Source organism: Lonchura striata, chromosome 39, assembly GCF_046129695.1.
Source record: "Lonchura striata isolate bLonStr1 chromosome 39, bLonStr1.mat, whole genome shotgun sequence".
Classification (NCBI taxonomy): domain Eukaryota; kingdom Metazoa; phylum Chordata; class Aves; order Passeriformes; family Estrildidae; genus Lonchura; species Lonchura striata.
The window spans coordinates 258,639-277,604 of NC_134641.1; the positions used below are offsets into that span (position 1 = coordinate 258,639).

Here is an 18,966-nt window from a genome sequence, read left to right on the forward strand (position 1 = left end):
TGCAGAAGAGATGCCTCGGGAAGGCCAGGGGTCACCAAGTGCTCTGGTCTGGCCACGAGCTCACCTGCAGGAATAATACCTTGGGAAAGCTCTGGGTCAGCAAGGAACAAGTAGCTGTGCGAGGGCTCCTCACAGCACCGCTCTCTCGCGTCCTCTCTCGTCGTGTGCACCGAGCACTGTGGAGTGTAACTGTAACTTGTAACTGCCAACACCTCTGCCAGAGCGTGTCACCAAGGGCCCTTGGAATCCCTGCCCCGTTCCATTCCACGGTGACCATGCTGCACCGTGTCACCAAGGGCCCTTGGAATCCCTGTCCCGTTCCATTCCACGGTGACCATGCTGCACCGTGTCACCAAGGGCCCTTGCACGCACTGCCACCTGCCCTGGGGCCACCCCCAGCCCCCCAGAGTGGCCCAGGGTGGAAGGAATGCCTTGCCCCAGGTGTGTCAGACAGCCCAACAGGATCTTTAGGAAGGGCTCAGCCCATCAGCAAACGCTGCCCTGCTCTGCGGGCTCAGAGCAGCAGGAGCCCCCGCAGCTGCCGACGCAGCCGCGGCGGGAAGGGCACGGGGCCTCCACAGAAGCTGGCACGGCCTCCTCGGGACACGTCCCACATGGTGGCCATCCTGAGCACGGCCATGGGACACAGACCGGGAACGTGTGGACCAGGGCAGAAATGCTGCTCTGAGCCCTGGGGCCCGGGCAGCGCTGACAGCAGCAGGTGAGGCACAGTCCCCGCCCAAGCAGAGTTCCCCCGAGCCCTGGCAGCAGCGGTGCCCGTCTCCTGCCCAGAAACCTGTGCCCCAAAAGGGCTTCTCTGCCCGAGGGAAGCCAAAGCTGGTGTGCACTGGGGGCTGTGCTCCGTCCTACAGGGGCTGTTGGTAGCAGCACCTGGAGTAACTGGTGGCAACACTTGGTGCTTGATAGATGTTGTTGCTCCTTCCCAGAATGATTTTTTCACGGAGGGGATTAGCAGCAGCACAGAAACACCAACAGCTACTGAACTTCACAGGACAAAGAGACTCCACCGAAACACTGCCATGTTTCCGTGTGCTTTTGCGTCTTTCTTGCACTCTGAAAGAAGAAGAATTGGCCCAAGCCCTGCTATTCAAATCTCCAGCTGCTGTGTGTCTTCCTGTGGCAGCTCCCTGCAAACACAACTGGCTGCCTGCTCAGCTGGGCAATGGACGGCCACAAACAGGGAGGGCCCTGGTGAACATCTCTTTGGTCTCGTGGGGCAGCGAGGGCACAGGAGACAAAGACTGCTCCTCCCGAGTTCATGGGGCAACAGAGAGATTTTATTTCCCAAGCCCCCCCTTACACAGGGCATTTGAAAGACCAGGCCTGGAAGCTCTCATTGGTTTGAGCTCCACACCCCTTCAGGTTCTGGCCCGTGAGGTGCCTGCAGTTTTGGGAGATATTTGATTGGTCAAGACCCCTGTCAATCATGGTAACACCTCACCCTTCTTTTCTTTATAAAATTCTGTGTATTGTTCTCTGTCACCCATCTGCAAGGGCCCTTTGCCAACATGGGGACAGAGGACAGCGTGCATCTAATTTGCACTGGAGCTGCAGCATTCCCCTCCAGGAACTGTTAGGGGAGAACTCAAGCCACAGGCATAATGCTTCTTGGTTACAAATTGAACTTATCTCTAAAAGCAGAAAGCTATTTAACCCTGAGCCCATTTAACCCTTAGAGAAAAACCCAATTTTAAAAAACAACCTTTAAGCACTTGATCCCTTGGGGAAAAACTGAACTCCCAGAAAACAATCTGTAAACAGAAAAACTGTTTGTAAACATGAGAAATAATTTGTAAACAAGTAAAGTCCTTATATGAACTGTCCATGAGGCAGGTGATCATTTGTAATGTTGTCTGTGATTTCCAGTGTCCATATTTTAGGCAGCTGTATTGTACTGTTGTAGGATTTATTGTAAAACATGAGAACAGACTCAGAGGGGAGGAAGGTGTACCCTCAATCCAACCCCTTTCCCCTTTTTTCTTTGTCTAAGAAATAATAATAGGATTAGAACATGGATTTTGAATACTATTAACTTATGCAAAATTTCATCCACGTTTACTGATAATATTTTTCTTTACCAGCCAGGTTCACAGCGAAGAACTTGATTGGGAGATGTTTTGATCAGGGCAAGGAACTTGGTTGGGAGACATTTTCTGTATTTCTATTTTTCTAGTGCAAACCATATACTTTTTTCCCTTTGTTCAAAGTTAGAAATTTTGTTGTTGACTTTAATAGCTGACTTTTAAAATTATGACAAGTGGCAGAATTTCAGTGAAAAAACTTTGCAACTGCAATTTGCTTATGATAAATCGATGTTCTATGTGTACCTCAGTGGATATTCTTTGAATCATACCAGTTTATCTTGAAACAATGCAAGAATAATTACTAGAATATTAAGAAAAGACATGTTAATACACATACTAGGACATCTTTAAGACAATGATTTACTGAAATATGAGTATCAATTTAATATCGATATCCAACTGAGATGGACAAAAACTCTCTAAGGGTTTAAAGTTAGAAAGTGTATGTTTATTGAGACAGCCAGGCAGTACATGGGATAATTCCCTAATGCACACTGCAAAAATCACAGGTATTACAAAGCTTTTTTATTTGCAGAAGTCTTGAATACACAAATATGAATGCATATTCATATCCCTGTCACTTCCTCTGCTCCGTTTCATGTGCTAATTGGCAAAAAGGCAATTAAGCATGTGTAGTTCTGTTCCCTGAAATGAGTTGGGGGTCCATTTTGGGGAGGGGTCTCCAAAATGAAGAAGCAAAATAAGTCTTCCTCGTTCTGACCTTTCTGCCTTTCCCATGCATACGTGACAAATGAATCCTTGCCGTTTTCCTGTGCTTAATGGATCCCTAAAGTATGGGAAGTCTGCAACTGTTTTTGTGCCCCTGAAATCTATCACCAGGAACGGGGCTGGGATGTGCCCTGGTGCCTGGGACATCACCAGGAGCGGGGCTGGGATGTGCCCTGGTGACTGGGACATCACCAGGAGCGGGGCTGGGATGTGCCCTGGTGCCTGGACATCACCAGGAGCGGGGCTGGCTCTGATGCTCTCCGGTGCCTGGGACATGACAAGGGGCGGTGCTGGCTGGGGTTTGTTTGGTGCCTGTGCAATCCCAAGGGCAGTGTCACAGCGGGGCAGCTCTCAGTGTCCCCAGCAGGTCACAGTGTCCAGGGCAGCCCGTGCCAGCAGTCACTGCGCACACGGGGCAGGCTGGGCTGGACAGGGGACGGGTCAGAAACGCTGCCCTGGGACTGGGGTCTCCCCCTGCCTCTGGGGCCCAGCCCCTGCTGGGAGCGCCTTGGGCAGGGCACGGGGCTGCTGCTGGGCCAGGGGGACAGGCCGTGCCCCCTGTCCCCTGCTGCTGGGCCAGGGGGACAGGCCGTGCCCCCTGTCCCCTGCTGCTGGGCCAGGGGGACAGGCTGTGCCCCCTGTCCCCTGCTGCTGGGCCAGGGGACAGGCCGTGCCCCCTGCCAGCTGCCCAGGCCCCTCTGATGCCTGTCCCTCGTCCCTGTGGCTTCTGTCCCCACCACTCCCCACCACCTTCACTCCCTCTGTCAAAGCCCCACTCAACCCCTTCACAGTGACCTCTGGAAAGAAAGAATGAATGAAGGAAAGGAAGTGTTGGCTGTTCACCCTGGCTGGATGTCAGGCACCCACCAAAGCTGCTCTCTCACTCCCCTCCAGAGATGCACAGGAGGGAGAAAACAGAATGAAGGCTTCATGGGTTGAGCTAAGGACTGCGACAGATCACTCAGCAAATGCCATCATGGGCAAACCATTTTCAAAATTGGAGATATTAATGGAATTTTTGCTATCTGGATCAGGGCAGGATAGTGAGAAGTAAAACAAAGCTTTAAAAACACCTTCTGCCCTTTCCTCCCTCCTTCCCATCTCTACCTCCCCCCGCAGTGGGTGCAGGGAGACAGGGAATGGGGTCTCTGGTCAGTTCATCCCCTGTTGTTTCTCCTGCTGCTTGGGGAGAGGAGTCATTCCCCTGCTGTGCCAGGGGTCCCTCCTGGAGACACTTCTCCATGAACTTCTCCACGGTGAGTTCATCCCACGGACAGCAGTTCTCCACAAGCTGCTGCAGCGTGGCTCGCTCCTCCATGGGCTCACAAGTCCTGGCAGGGCCCTGCTCCGCGTGGGCTCCTCTCCAGGGGTTTGCAGGTCCCTGCCAGGTCCCTGCTCCAGCACAGGTTTCTCATGGGGTCGCAGCCTCCGCTCAGGCATCCCCCTGCTCCAGCACGGGCTCCTCCAGGCGCTGCAGGTGCATCTCTGCCCTCCGTGCCCTCCATGGGCTGCAGGGCCCAGCTGCCTCCCCAGGGACTGACCAGGGAATCTCAGGGCAATCAGCTCCAGCAGCTGGAGCAGCTCCTGCCCCTCCTGCCCTGCCCTGCCCTGGGGGTGTGCAGAGCTGTTCCCCTCACAGGTCCTCACCCTGTTCCTCCCTGCTCACAGCCACAATTCCAGGATCACCCATTTCCTTAAATCTCTTATTTCAAAGGTGTTACCACCATTTCTAACTGGGCCAGCCTTGTCCAGCAGCCAGTCTGTCCTGGAGCCAGCTGGAATTGACTCTGTGGGACATGGAGGAACAGCTGCTCTCACAGAAGCTGCTCCTAGATCCCCTGCCTTACCAAAACCTGGCCATGCAAACCTGGTATAAGTATGGTAGGGTTTTTATTACCACTATTAATTCTTATTATTTCTATTCTCTCAATTTTTTGCTATTAATGGTACAGTTGTTATTATTATTACTAGTATTTTTAGTCTTTTGGACTCTATATTAATAGTGGCTAGATTAGAACTGGAAACAAAGGTACTTCATTGCAAGTAGCGGTTAGAGTTTTGTCAGCCTCTTGCCCTGCCCTGTTCTCTGTCATTGCTGTGTGTGAAGCTGCTGCTGCCAGGCCTCCCTATTTCCCTGGTTTGAGAAATTCCATGGCATTGCTCACATGTCAGAGAGGGCTTATTCCATTCAAACACATGCTCTTAGCTCTTCGAGTCCCATTGTTGGAAGCTTGTTTTCTAACATTGTTGACTTTCTCAGCTTCTGTTAATATTTGTGATTTTGTAACAAAATGTTCTTGGGTGTGATTGTGCAAGATTCTCTAATCAGCTTCCAGTTTGCTCTTGGGTTTCTTACCGGTGTGTCCGAGCTGAAGGCAGCATTTTGGGTGGAAGGCTTCAGCGGGAGCTGGGATTGCCTCGGCAGCAGCTGGTTTTGCAATGTGAGCAGCGCTGACAGAGATTCCGTGCGCTGAATATTCCGCCCGGTTGGAGCCGCAGTGCCCGGCTGGAGGGAGCCGCGCCGGGCGCTGCGGGTTGTGCCGGGCCGGGCAGCGGCCGCAGCCCCGGCAGGGCCCGGCCGTGGACACGGAGCCTTTGCTGGGCAGGGCTCGGCCCTGCGGCGCCGGGCGGGCGGTGCCGCTCCCGCCGGGAGCCTGCGGGAGCCGGGACAGCGAGAGAGCCCGGGCCGAGCATCAGCCCCGGGGCACGGCCCGGGAGGGGGCACAGCCCGGGGGTCCCGCAGAGCCTCCCTGCTCCAGAGCCGCGCCTGCCGCAGCGGGGCAGCTGCGGCACCTGCGGGGCACGGAGGAGCCGCAGGCGGCGTTCCGAGCGCTCCTTCGGGGCAGGATTTTGTCCCGCTGCGGGGAATTCCCGCGGGCCGGGCGGGCCGGGGCCGCTGCCGAGCGCCGCCGCCTTTCCCGGGAGCCGCCGGGCAGAGCTCTCTGCTCGGGGCTGGGAAAAACACCTTCACTGCCCTGGGAACATTTAAAAAGTTTAATACAGGACAAGAGGAGACAAGGGCCATAGAGCAAAGGTTGTTGCGGCCGGGTGCATCTCGGCACTGAGCCAAGAGCACACGGTTATCTCCGGAGATACCCCTTGAATATCTTTTCCCTTACACCAGCCGGTTGCATATTCATAGTCCCTTATGCATAGTAAACTTTTTCCCAAGCTAGTTTACATATTCCAAGAACTGTTTAGCATGGCTCCTCCTAGGTTGCACCTCTTTAGGGCATGTGTATTCCTTGGTTGTGGTTTTGGTCCTTTTTTATCATCATCTTCAGTTTTGGCCCCGGCCCACACTGCCTTCAGACGGTGAGTGCTGATGGTTGGCAGATCTGTACAGGTGTCCTCATCCTGTGCTCACTGGATGTTATCCCATCCAAGCAGGAATTTTAACACAAGCATGCTTCTATCAGCTATGGCACTAGTATGTCTGAGCTTAATCAATGAACAACAGAAATAAAAACTATATAACAAAGTTATTGTAACACCACACATATAAAATCCAATGGAATATTTGCAAAAAGCCAATATTATAATATGTATCTATAACAGGGCCAAGGGCCGGGTGCCCGCTCGGTGGCCCCGGGACAGCAGAATTCTGGGGTCCCGGTGCTGGCTGCCGGCAGAGCCCCGGCGCTGGGCCGGGGATGCGTGGGACCCTCCCGCGGTGGGGTTGGGCTGCCCGGGGCAGGCGCTGCATCGTCAGCCCGGAGCCACCGGGGATCGCCCGGTACCGGCGGGGCGGGGCTGGGAGCGGAGAAGGGCGGCACCGGAGCGGGGGGACCCTCTGCAGCCTGCGGGGTCGGACATACCGATAAGGGGGTCCCCGGGAGCCTGGAACGTTGTGAAAAACGCCAATCACTTGGTTTTTAAAATTTTAAACGTTTAATAATAATAAAATGGTTATAAAAATAGTAACACAATTAGAGTAATCAAATTTAGAGTTAGGACAATTACAAGACAATAAAAAGCAAAAAAATTATAGACGTCCAGATGCTCTCAGACACTTAAGCCAGGACAAGCATGCCTTGTGAACAAAGGAATAACCTTAAAAGCAATAGCCTATTGCATATTCATGTATCTCATACATGATGCAGAAATTCCTTGCAAATTAGGAACTTTTCTGGATTTTGTCAACTTCTTTCCCTTAATCCTGGTGCTTCCATAAAGATGGAGACAAGATGGAAGAATGTTTGTCTTTTCTGATAAGGAGGTTGTAACTCTATGTGCCCCAAGTCACCGCCATCCCTGTGTGAAGAGTTTATTGATTATCTCATCTCTTGCTTGGGCAAGTAAAAAAATCCTACATCGCAGAGTTTCTATTTTAATATTATGTTGTTACCTAAAACTCTATTTAACACACTACTTAAGAGAATGAATACAGCATAACTTTCTAACATTACACATATAATATTCATTGTAACATTTGTGAAAAGCCAATCATAAAATAAGCATTCTACACAGAAAGTGTTGAAATGGTAAAACCAGTCAAAACCCCTTAGGAATTGGAAGGAAAACCAGAGGCAGTGGCAGCTAACACCTCAGAAACCCGTGGCTTTTGCTCCTCTCTTCGACCTGAGAGATTCCTGGGCAGGGGCGACTCTTCCAATTGCACCAGCGTGGCCATGGCTGGGAAGGGCAGCGAGCAGATGGGTTGAGCTTCTCCTGCCAGCCCCTGAAGTGCCAGCTGTCATTTGTGTGCGCTGAGGATTCCCTTCAGGCTCGGAGCTGGCGCAGCTGCTCCTGGGCGCTGCTCGCCCGCGGGCGCAGCGGTGCTGCAGCCGCTGTCCCGCACACAGGGAGGGCTCTGGAGCCTCCCAGGGCACCAAGGAGCGGAGCAGGGAACGTGCCGGGATCTGCTGCAGGACCGTGGGGCTGTGGGGGATCCTTCGGTCTCTTGGATGGGGCAGGGAGGGGGCAAATGGAATCAAGGTGAGACAGGGATCAGGCAGCCCCACGCCAGGCAGCGTTTTCTCCTCTGAGAGCTCCTCTGAGCTGAGCGAGCTGGTGAATCCTGCGGAGCAAATGAGACCCGGGAGCGAGGGAAGGGCTGGCTGGGAAGGAGTCAGATAAACCCAGTGGGTATTTCCCTTTCCAAGGGGCTCCTGGGGAGACAAAGGAGACAAGAAGGGTTCCCCATCTCATGGCATTCCCTTTTTTCCTTCAGTAGTCCTATTGCAGTCACTGCATACAAGAGTTTAATTGATCCCTTTGATGCCAGGGAGCATCCAGAACTTGAACCTCGCTGGATCCAGCCCTGTCTGCCTATCACCGAGCAGAGGGAAAAGATAAAGAACCTGGGTGGGGGTTGAGCCAAAATGGCATTTTGCCACTTCTGATCTGCTCCCAGCTTTTGCAGCAGGGCACCAACCCCATCGCTGCAAACCACTCCCTTTTGCAAGGCACACGTGGACCTCGCTGGTAGCTCAGGGCTCCTGAAGGGGCTGCTGCAGTTGGCAACTGGAGCTGTTGTTGAACTTTTCACATTGCTTAACCCCCCATCCAAATGCCATCAACTGTCTGAGGAAGGACACAAAAATATTACCCTGGAGGGGCCAAAAACTTGGAAAAGGATGAAAGAAATGTTCTGATGATGACAATGACAATGACAAAAAAACACAATTTATTTTTGACAGCAAATGAATACCCACAGCCCTCCAGCCCTCCCAGACTGGCAGCCAAGTGGGGCCGTTTCCATGGCATGAGGAGCTGGCAGTCTGCAGAGAGAAACCAGAGAGCCACGGTCAGTCACAGAAGGCTCCTGTGCCCCTGTCCCACCATGGCCTGTGCCTGGGCCAGGCTGCTGTGTGCTCAGATCCCAAACCTCCTGACCCATTCTCCGTTTTTAGACAAGGGCAGAGTGGTAAGCCACATTCCATCTCCTCTGCTGAAGCACAGCCTAGCAGCCTCCTCAGCAGCTGCAAGGGCGGGATGCCCGTGTGCCTGGTTTCCTGGCTCCCCGGCAGACCAGGGGTTAAACGTTGGGTGTCTCCTGGATTGTCCCCGGAAAGAGCCCATCTCTGCACCCAGCTACCTTTTTTTATTTGTAAATTAGGTCTTTCTTTCTCTGCCAACTGGTTTCTCCAGCCCCGGCTGCAGCCACTGGTCATATAAAACTTTAAGAATCTTTTTCTACAAGCACAACTGACTTGATGTATATTTTACACAAGCACAAATTATTCCATAACATATATTACAATGGAGCTGCGGAGATCCCCTGCAGATCCATGGGGATGCAGAGATCCCCCTGCAGGTCCATGGGGATGCAGAGATCCCCCTGCAGGTCCATGGGGCTGCAGAGATCCCCTGCAGGTCCATGGGGCTGCAGAGATCCCCTGCAGGTCCATGGGGCTGCAGAGATCCCCTGCAGGTCCATGGGGATGCAGAGATCCCCTGCAGGTCCATGGGGATGCAGAGATCCCCTGCAGCCCCTGCAGGAGCCGGGCTGGAGCTCGGCGATGCCTGAGAGGAGGCTGTGAGCCCGCGGGCAGAGGGGCCCCGCTGGAGCAGCCTGTCCTGGCAGGACTGAGCCCGTGGCACAGTGACCCACGCTGCAGCACTCGGAGGGGGCTGTGCCCAGGGGATGGACTCCGCTCCGAGAAGTTCCTGGAGAAGTCTCGGCCGGGAGAGAGCGCAGGGTGCAGCAGGGAACGACTCCTGTCCCTGAGCAGAGGGAGAAGCCCCGGGGGATGAGCTGAGCATGGCCCCATTCCCTGTCTCCTGCCCTGCCGGGGGAGGAGGTGCAGCTGGGAGCAGGGAGGCGTGGGGAAAGCTGCATTTAAGGCTCTGCACTGACTTCTCCTTCTCCTGCTCCGCGTCTTTGGAGTTTTCTGCCAGAAATCTCTCCCCTGCCCCACCCACCCACAGGGCTTGGGGCAGGTTTCCCTTTTCGGGGGAAATCAAAGCGAAGCACTGATGCGCTCACGAGGGGCAGGAGAAGTGAGGCTCCTGGGCTTCCCGCAGAGGCGGAGGCACGGGAGGCGCAGGGCCGGGAAAGCCGTGGCGGGAGGCGCGGAGAAGTTTGTTCGTGTGGGCAGCTCAATCCCGGCTCGGCCCGGGCCCGTGCCGGGGCTGTTCCTCATCTCCGGCTTTCCCCTCACGCAGCCCGGGGGCGCCGAGAGCGCGGGGCGAGGCGGGGCCGTGCGCAGAGCCCGCCCCGAGCTCGCTGCCATTGGCCGCCGGTGCCGTCAGTCGCGGTTGCGGCGCGCTGATTGGTGGGAGCGGGGCGCGGCGCGGCCCCGGCGGCGGGCTGAGGGCGGCCGTGGCCGCGCAGCGCCGCCATTGGCCGAGCGGCTGTGCGGGCCCGGCAGCGGCGGCAGCGGCCGGAGCGCGGTGAGGCGGCGGCGGCGGAGCTCGGAGGCGGCCCCGGCGCAGGTGGGAGCCGCGCTGGGCTCTGCGGGGGCTCGGGGCCGGCTGCGGGCGGAGGGGGCGGCAGGGGGCTCCGGCGGCTCGCCGGTGCCGTGTCCGGCCCGTGCCGGCCCCGGGCTGAGGGCGCTGCGGGAGCGGCTGCCCGCGGTCTCCTTCCCGCCGGGGCCGGGCAGGAGCCGCTGCCGGAGCAGCGCTGGCTCGGCCCGGCTGCTGTGGGTAGGACAGAGGGGCTGCCCCGCGGCCGGGAGCGGGCGGGGAAATTCCCGTCGCCGGAGGTTCGTGTGCCCGGGGGAGAGCGAGGAGTCCTGTCAAAGTGACTTTATTGCCGAGCAGGGGCAGAGGCCGTGGGGCATTTGCCGTGCGCTCTCTGCCGTGGCTGTAGTCCGCAGCCTCCTTTTTATCCTCATTTTCCCGGCCGATCTCCCTCTGCCTTTGCCCACCGGCTGAGTTCCTTGGAAGGTTCCGACTTCCCGATGCGCCTGGAGCCTGTCCTCGTTAATGTGCACCCTCCTTTTGTAGAACAGCCGATATTCATGGCTCTGTTAAGTCTTTGTTCTACTCCTCGAAGTTCGGGAATGTAGCGGGACTTTGAGCAGCTCTCTGGGTCAATTTGTACCATTTATTGGAACTGATGGTTTCTCCCCTTATCTACAAGTGCCCGGCCCTATCTCCAGGCAGATTCACTCCTTGACTCTGTTTTGTTCTTCCCGGGTCCTCTTTGGTTTTGGGATTATTCTCGGTGCCCTCATTCCCTGTCCTTTTGTAGCGTTTGTGGATCAGGAGGCCTGGCTGCCGCCTGCATGCCCTGGCTCAGCTGCTGGATGAGCTGCACTGCCAAGGTGTGGAGCATGGTAAAAAGATGAGAGTTGCTGCAGCACAGAAGAGGAGAAGCAGCATTCGTTTGACCTCTGGTGTGCCAGGGAGCCACGAAAGTGTGTCCCATTCCCATCCTTTCCGTGTTTGGAACAATACATAAAGTGCTTTCCTATTTCCTTTGTTAGCTTTTTTACCACTTTTCCCTTGTCATCTCTTTACCAGTAGCAGTTTGAGCCATTTAGTTTTCCACAAACTCCTGTTTTTTCTGCTCACAGATAATCTGATCCCATCCCCCGGTGAAATGTTGTGTTTCTCATTTCAGTGGATTGGTCAGCAGGAAGGTCAGGAGCTGGAGCTGTCTGGTTGGTTCTTATTCGGAGGACAGCTTGTAATCTAATGATGCCATTGAAATGATAAATGGGTTCTCTGTCTCCTGATATGAATTGGTTTGGGTTCTCAGGGGCTGATCCATGGTGTTGTAGGATTTGTTCTGGTGGCCATTAATCTTTTCCCCATTTTTGGGTGCTCCCTTCAGCTGGGGCTCCATCAATTGACCACTTTTTTCTAATTATATCATCTAATACTTGAATTCCAACTGATTTCCCTGAACTTGTTCTAGCAAAAGCCCCAGTGCTCTGATACACCCTGTACAGCACAGACAGTGACAGCAGATGTTGGAGTGGGCAGAGGGATGAGCCCCCCCCATATTTTAGTGAAGTTTTCACAACATTCTCCATTTGCTGTTTCCCTTTGCAGCTTCAGCCATTTCTGTTGCAGAGTCAGAGATCCTCAGCATGGGCTCTGCCTTCAGCTGTGCAGATTCCATCTGTGCAAGCAGGCAGAGCTTGGGGTGAGGGGCAGAGGGAATCAGCCAATTCCTGCCCCAGGCAAGAAGAGCCAGGTACATTGTCCCCAGTTTGCCCCAGCAGTGTTAATTTGAATTTCTAAAGCTCCTTCTGGGTGCCTGGAATGCAGCTTCTCTTCCAGAGGAGCTTCAGCAGCCTCACATGTGCCCCCCCCACAACCTGCTTCTTTTTTTTTTTTTCCCCTTCAAATCATCCATTTAATATTTGTGACTTAAAGGGTGACCTTTAAATCTCTTCTATTTTTGCGAAGTACAGCCTAAAGGTGAATGTTGAAAAACCCAGAAAAAAATTTTTGTATCTCTTACAGAAACATACACAAAAAATTCCAAGGCAATTCAGTTTTTTTCTACTTCTCCTTGGAGTAAAAATTCATTTTCACATCTCTGACCCAAACATAACCGGCAATATAGAAGAGGGATTATTACAAAAATATACTCTAATTCTCTAAACTTTGCATTGGAACTGCAGGAAAAAGAAAAACTCCACCAATAGGTTTAGTGTTAGAGTCAAGGCATTCCTTGATTCTGGCCAGGATGTGCAACAGAAATCATTCCATCCCCACACAGCCCGGGTGTGCAAAGAAAATTGTTCCATGACATGTGGGTTTTAGTCTATTTTTCCCAAACTGGATACAGTCTAAATGCACTGGTTTAATGTTCTGTAGTTTCAAGTTGTGCAGTTTTTAGTATTTGGTTTCCAGTTGGACCCGGATTCCTTTGCTTGTGCTGTTAATGAGGTGGGAAGTGCTGGATTTCCTTCTCAGCCTTTTGCAGACCAGGTGTCTGCAGCCCTGCCGGGGGCAGTGTCTGGGGTAGGTGTTGGTTGCTGTTTGCTGCTGGGGTTGATGTTTTGCTGCTGGTCGTTATCTTTGTGGGTATCTTTTGGGCCATTCCCAGTGTGTTGAGGTGTTAAACTCATCTCCACTGAGTGGTGTAACATCCCTTAACAAAACCTTTAACATTTCTTTCCCCAAGGCCAAGGCAAAGCAAGCCTGAGTAGAGAAATCAAAGGTTAACAATGTTCAAGTCTATGAGCTGGTCTATTTTCCATGGATGCACTGGCAGGCAGGGCAGTGTGTGAGTGTGAGTGAGAGCCAGAGTGGAATTGTCCCGGTGTCTCCCCAGCAGCTGTGGCAGTGCAGGCCCAGCGAGCACTGAAGCTGCAGCAGTGGCAGCAAGGGCTGGCCCCGGTGGCTGGAGCTGCCCAGGGAGGGTGGCCAGGCCGAGGATTTCAGCAGAGGAGGTGTGGGCAGGCCCAGGGCCTTGCCCCGCTGTGGAGCCCTGGCTGCTGCTGCGCTGCCTTCAGTGCAGGCTCAGGGGGGCCTCCCATCCTCCTGCTGCAGGCGGGAAGTGCAAATCTCCGGGGCTGCAGAGACCTGGAGCCCAGGCTGAGGGGTCCCCCCGTGTTCAGCTGTGCTGGCGGCTGTTTCTGGCCTCGGGGCCCCTTGGCATGGGCCACGCCACTTGGCCACCAGTGGTGCTGCTTTGCACTCCTCAGGCAGAGCCCATGTCCTGCTTGGATGTTGGCAGCAGCAAAGTGCCAAGGCAGGCTCTGTGCCAGCCCAGCTTCCTGTGGGAGAGATTGCACCAGAGACAGGATTCTGGCCACAGACTGCTTTAAATGTGCATCCCTTATCTCCACCCTGCACTAGGTGGAGAATTCCCAGAGTAAGGAATTCCTGAGATCAATTACAAGGGTAATAATTGAATATCTGCCCTGGCCCTGGCTCTTCTTCTTACCCAAGCCAATGGCAAAAGCCGTACCCATGGCATCTTGGTCTCTATCCCCAGCTTCCAAAGGTATTTCTTTCTTTCCCCTTTCATTCTTTGTACCCATCCTGAGCTCTTGGGGTGCCAGGGGTTATGGAGGTCCCATTGTATTCCTAAAGCTGCCATAACCCCCTGGAGGATTTTTTCCTGTAAAATGAGTTCTGCTGTCTGAGTTTGTTGCTTCTACAATCCCTTTTATTGGAATGATTTCTTTTAGAGATACCTTAATAAGTGATCCAGTGGTTGCTGAGCAGTCAGAATTGCTTTTTCCCCCCTGTTAGGTGAGATGGTGTCACCAGAAGATATTGAAGCCTTCCTGCTCAGGGCATTTCAGTGCCAGGCTCTTACAAGCACACACAGCTGTGCCGGTTGAGCTGACCATGGGGGTAACCTGCGCTTTGTCTGATTCCCTTTCCTCAATAACAGCGTGTCTTGGAACTCTTTTCCCTTCTGCTGCCCTTGAAGAGCCATCCACAAAGACATTTTCTTCATTTTCAGGTCAAGACTGAGCGTTCTCCAGGGCTCCAGTGTGGTGGGTCCCCGGTGGGATGGGAGCTCAGAGAGCCCTGCCAATCTATGTCCATGCAGGGGTGGACTTGCTCCTGCTGAGGGTGCTGCTGTCTGTGCTTGCAGTGTCCTTGTGGGCTGCAGCTGGAGCCCTGACTCCTTCCCAGGGGCTGTTTGGGTGGGCTCTGCCCTGGCCAGGAGGGCAATGCCTCTGCCAGGTGCTTGTGGCCGACCCCGTCATGCCCTGGGTGCTGGGGCCCCCTTGGGCCCTGGGGTTGATCCCTCAGGGGCTGTGGGAACTCTGCCATGACCTTTGCCTTCAGCTTGGCCTTTTGCTCATCCCTTCTTGCCTTCAGCTGCTGTGCCCTTGTGCCCAAGTGCTGCAGGGCTTCTTGTGCCACTCCTGCAGCCCCGGTCACTGCCTGTGGGTGCTCATCCTCTGAGAGCTGCTGAGCTTGCTGCAAAACCTTTCCTTTCTGCAGGGACCCAAAGCAAATCCTGAACAGAAAATCCTGATCCTTCCATGTGCACTCTGCATTTCCCAGCTGTTCCTTTGTGTTCCCCATTGTGCTCAGGGTCCCTGCCCAGCCCGTGTGGCAGAGCCGGTGCCTGTCCTGCCGCAGTGTCCAAAGGCGGCCCCCCCGGCGGGCAGGGCCGGCAGCTCCCCGGGGCCGGGCAGCGGCCGGGGCGTCCCGCAGCCTCCTGGGGGCCGGGGGCCACTGCCGGCCCTGCCTGGGGCTGGTGGGGTCAGGCAGCGCCCGGCGCTGAGCCCCGGCTGCCCCACAGCCCCGGCCCGGCCCCGCAGCTCCCCACAGGCCCCAGCCCGTGCTCCCGGTGCCGCACCTCTGCGCCCGGTGCTGCCGCTGCCAGCGCAGAGAAACCCCTGGCATCCTGACCTCCTGCTTTTCTTGTCTTGGGCAACTGGGAATTCAAAATATTAGCTGGCAAATTGTGAGGTTAAGACTCTGTGGAAAAACATCCCAATCCTGAGTATTTTTCTCTTCCTCCTCTTTGCCATCATCCTTTTTCTTACCATATAGATTCCTCCTGCTGCTTCTTGCCTGAACCATATTTTTGCACGCTCCCCTTCACCTGATTCCTTCCCAGCACACCAACACCATCCATCCCCTGTTGTCCAAATGCCTTCTCTACTTCCTCTGCATTCTCCCAAGGGACCCTTCAGAGACATTTTGGGATCATCATCCCTTTGGCCAGGCCCCCTTCCTGGCTTTCCCTTTTCTCCCCTCCATGGGTGCCCTGCCATGTTCACTCCCCAAAGATCCCAGGGCACTCACTGATGAGATTTTCAGTGCTCTCTACCTTCTGACTCTTCACAGACCCCCTGATGTGTCACTCGTCTGTCTCCTGGTCACTCCCGGGTCCCCAATCAATCCCCGGTGCTGCCGCCAGCCAAGGGAGCCGATCACCCAAAGTGGGTGAGGCACCTTCAGCTGCACTCCCTGCCCGCCGCCCCGGAGGGTGGAAGGAATTCCGGATGGGCCCCAGGGTGTGCAGAAAAACTGACATCACCAGAGGATTCTGTCCACAGAGCAGAGAGACGAATCTTATAAAATAATTTATTTCCTGAAAATGGGAAAGAGTAGGGGACAGTCCTCATGGGATCTCTCCAATTGTTTGAGGACACAGCTTCCTTTTCATCCTAATTCTCCTGGCCACATCTCCCTCTGCTTTCCCCGCTGGCTGAAGTACTTGGGAGGTACAGACTTTCCAATCCACCTATTACATACCCACCTTTATATACTCCATGCTTTCATATAGCAAACGATATTCATGGCTCTGTTAAGTCTTGTTCTTCTGGAAGTTCATGAATAGAGCAGAACCTTGGCTGAGCAGCAGTCTGTGTCATCAATGAGTAAAATTTTCTGAAACCGATGTCTTCTCCTGTCACTTCCTAACATAAAAGTTCTTTGGCCCTATCTCCGAGCAGATTCAGAGCGCCTGTTTGTAAAGACACTTTCCTGTGGTTCCTTCCATGGGGTCCCCCGTTTGTGGGACATCCCCCCTGGAGCAGGGTGTCCCCTCTGTGCTGCAGCCCCAGGGCTCGGGCAGAGCTCAGCCAATCAGAGCCCGCGGCGCTGATGACTCACCAGTTGCCAGGCAGACTCGCAGCTCCCCGCGTTCCCCACCTGGACCCACCTGCGCCCCCCCTCGGCCCCATGGCCCCGCGAGGGGAATTTGGGGAGGTGGGAGTGGGGCAGCGCCAAGGCCGGGCCCCCCGCGCTGTCCTGGCGGGAGCGGCTGCAGTGGGGACCGAGTGCGGGCGGGAGCGGCCGAGAGCCCAGCGCTGCCCCAGCCCGACCTGCCCCAGCTCCATCCCTGCCCCTGCGCTGGGATGCTGTGGGGCTGGGGGGAAGAGGGAGCCGGCAGTGGGTGCTGGGCCTGGGGGCAGGAGGAGAAGGGAAGGAGAAGCAGGCTTGAGGAACAAAATGGTCAAACGGTGCAGGTGGCATGAGAAGGGGGGATTGTGCAGGAGAAGGAGGAATAGCAGGAGGAAGAGGAGTGTGAGGAAGAGCAGAGACACAGGAGGAGGAGGAGGAGGAGCAGAAAGAGGAAGCAGCAGAAGGTTCCACCCCTCCCTGTGTCTGCAGCCTCCCCCCAGCCCCAGGAGCGCTGCTCCCCCCACAAGCAGCAGGTGACTGTGGAGGGGGATCCACAATTTTCACGGGGTGAATCTTCTTGTTTCTGAGCTTTCTTGGGCTAAATGTTGGTGCTTTGGTTTTATGTGGCAGCTGAATCTTCCTGTTTTGGAGGAGGTTTTTGCTGACTTGTGATGTTTGGGGAGTTTTTGATCTGTGTCTTGAAGTTTGTGGGATTTTTGGGCTGAATCTTGGTGTTTTGGAGGTTCTTAGAGACACAAGATTCCCAATGACTTCCTGGGATGAACTTGGGCAAGGAGGAACCTCCAGTCTAAGGTGCTCTTCTCTTGTTTTTTCCCCAAACCAGGAGTTTTCATTTCCAGGCCGTGGCTGGATGGAGGAGGAGGAAAAGCCCCGGAGATGCTGCAGGAGGAGGAGCTGCAAACCCAGCCCAGGGAGCTGCGGGGAGGAAAGAGCCCCCCTGAGCCAGGAAGGCGGGCGGAGATCCAGGCGGAGCTCGGAGCTGGTGGAGAAGCCTCATGGCAGGGAGAAGCCCCACAAGTGCTTGGAATGTGGGAAGGGTTTCAGGTGGAGCTCCCACCTGATCCAGCACCAGAGGATCCACACTGGGGAGAGGCCCTACGAGTGTGGGGAGTGTGGGAAGATGTTTCAGACCAGCTCCTGTGTCCTCAGACACGAGCGGAGTCACACAGAGGAGAGGCCCTTCCACTGCCCCGACTGCGGGAAGGGCTTCAAGGAAAACTCCAGCCTCACCGTGCACCAGCGCATCCACACTGGAGAGAGGCCCTACGAGTGTGGGAAGTGTGGGAAGAGCTTCAAAGACATGTCTGGCCTGATGGTGCACCAGGTGATCCACGCTGGGCAATGGCCCTATGAGTCCTTGGATTGTGGGAAGAGCTTTGGGCAGAGCTCACACCTGAGAAGACACCAGCTCATCCACACTGGGGAGAGGCCCTATGAGTGTCCCCAGTGTGGGAAGAGGTTTCAGACCAGCTCTGATGTCCTCAAGCATGAGCGGATTCACACAGAGGAGAGTCCCTTCCGCTGCCCTGACTGCGGGAAGGGCTTCAAGCACAACTCCGACCTCACCGTGCACCGGCGCATCCACACCGGGGAGAGGCCCTACGAGTGTGGGAAGTGTGGGAAGAGCTTCACACAGAGATCAACCTTGACCAAACACCAATGGAGGCACCACTAAGGGAAGCCCTGTGAGTGCCCCGAGTGAGGAAAGAGCTTGGAGTGAGGGAAGAGAGTGAGGGAAGAGCTTGGTGCGCTGCTGCAGCTCCATCCCCCATGGGAGGATCCAGGCTGGATGATCCCCAGTGGCCCCCGTGGGGCAGAGCCCTGGTGCCCCCGTATGGGGAATAAAACAGAGAGTAAAGCAATGGAGCTGATAAAGGGGCCCCATATCTGAGGCCTGACTGAGCAGAAACTGTGGGAGACACAGACACAGTTTAAGTCTCCCTGGGCAAGAAGAGGGGACAGTGGGGGGTGACAGGGGTGTGACAGAGGGGATGAGGGGGTGACAAAGGGACAGAGGACGCAGCAGAGCCCTCCAGGGAGGGGACAAAGGGGACCCTGGGAGGGCACTGGTGCCACCGCAGGAGGCCACAAGTGCCACCAGGTCCCTGACACCACCCCTGTCTCCTCCCCAGGTGTCCCCCTACCAGCTGGAGTCACTGGTGAATGTGGTGGCCACCCTGGGTGAGGTGGCAGCCACCGTGACCGGGTTACAGAGGGACGAGCAGCAGCTGATGTCCCCAGAGTCCCTGCACGGGAACCTGAGGAACTTCACCTGGAGTCTCCATGAGACCCTGGAGCAGGGCGGTGTCACCTCCCTGGGCCACCGTGGTGTCCCCTCCCTGGGCCAGGCCCTGGCCATGCTTGGGGCCACCCCAGGGGCACCTGGGCCGATGTGAGAGCTGCGGGCTGGGCCTGGCAGGAGTTGGTGGTCAGGCTCGAGGACAGCCGGGCCCTGCTGGCCTGGGATGCCACCGAGCTCCATGACACCCGCTGGGACGCGGCCATCGCTGCCATCCGGGCCGGGGACCTGCAGAACGTGGCCACCCGCAGGAGGACAGCTGGGAGCAGCCTGGTGGCCACAGCCCAGCAGCTGAAGGTGGCCCTGGGCAGGGAAAAGAGAGCCTTGGCAGGGCCATGCACAAGGCCCAGGTGGCTGCGG

General features: G+C 55.4%; 1 protein-coding gene across 1 annotated transcript in view; it reads left to right on the forward strand.

Annotated features, from left to right (window-relative positions):
- LOC110484126 (uncharacterized) overlaps positions 1-18,966 on the forward strand; it is a 187,648-nt gene that overhangs the window by 96,971 nt on the left and 71,711 nt on the right. The window contains 1 exon segment of the mRNA XM_077789898.1: positions 17,310-17,965. Within this exon segment, the coding sequence (XP_077646024.1) occupies positions 17,310-17,965 (656 nt within the window).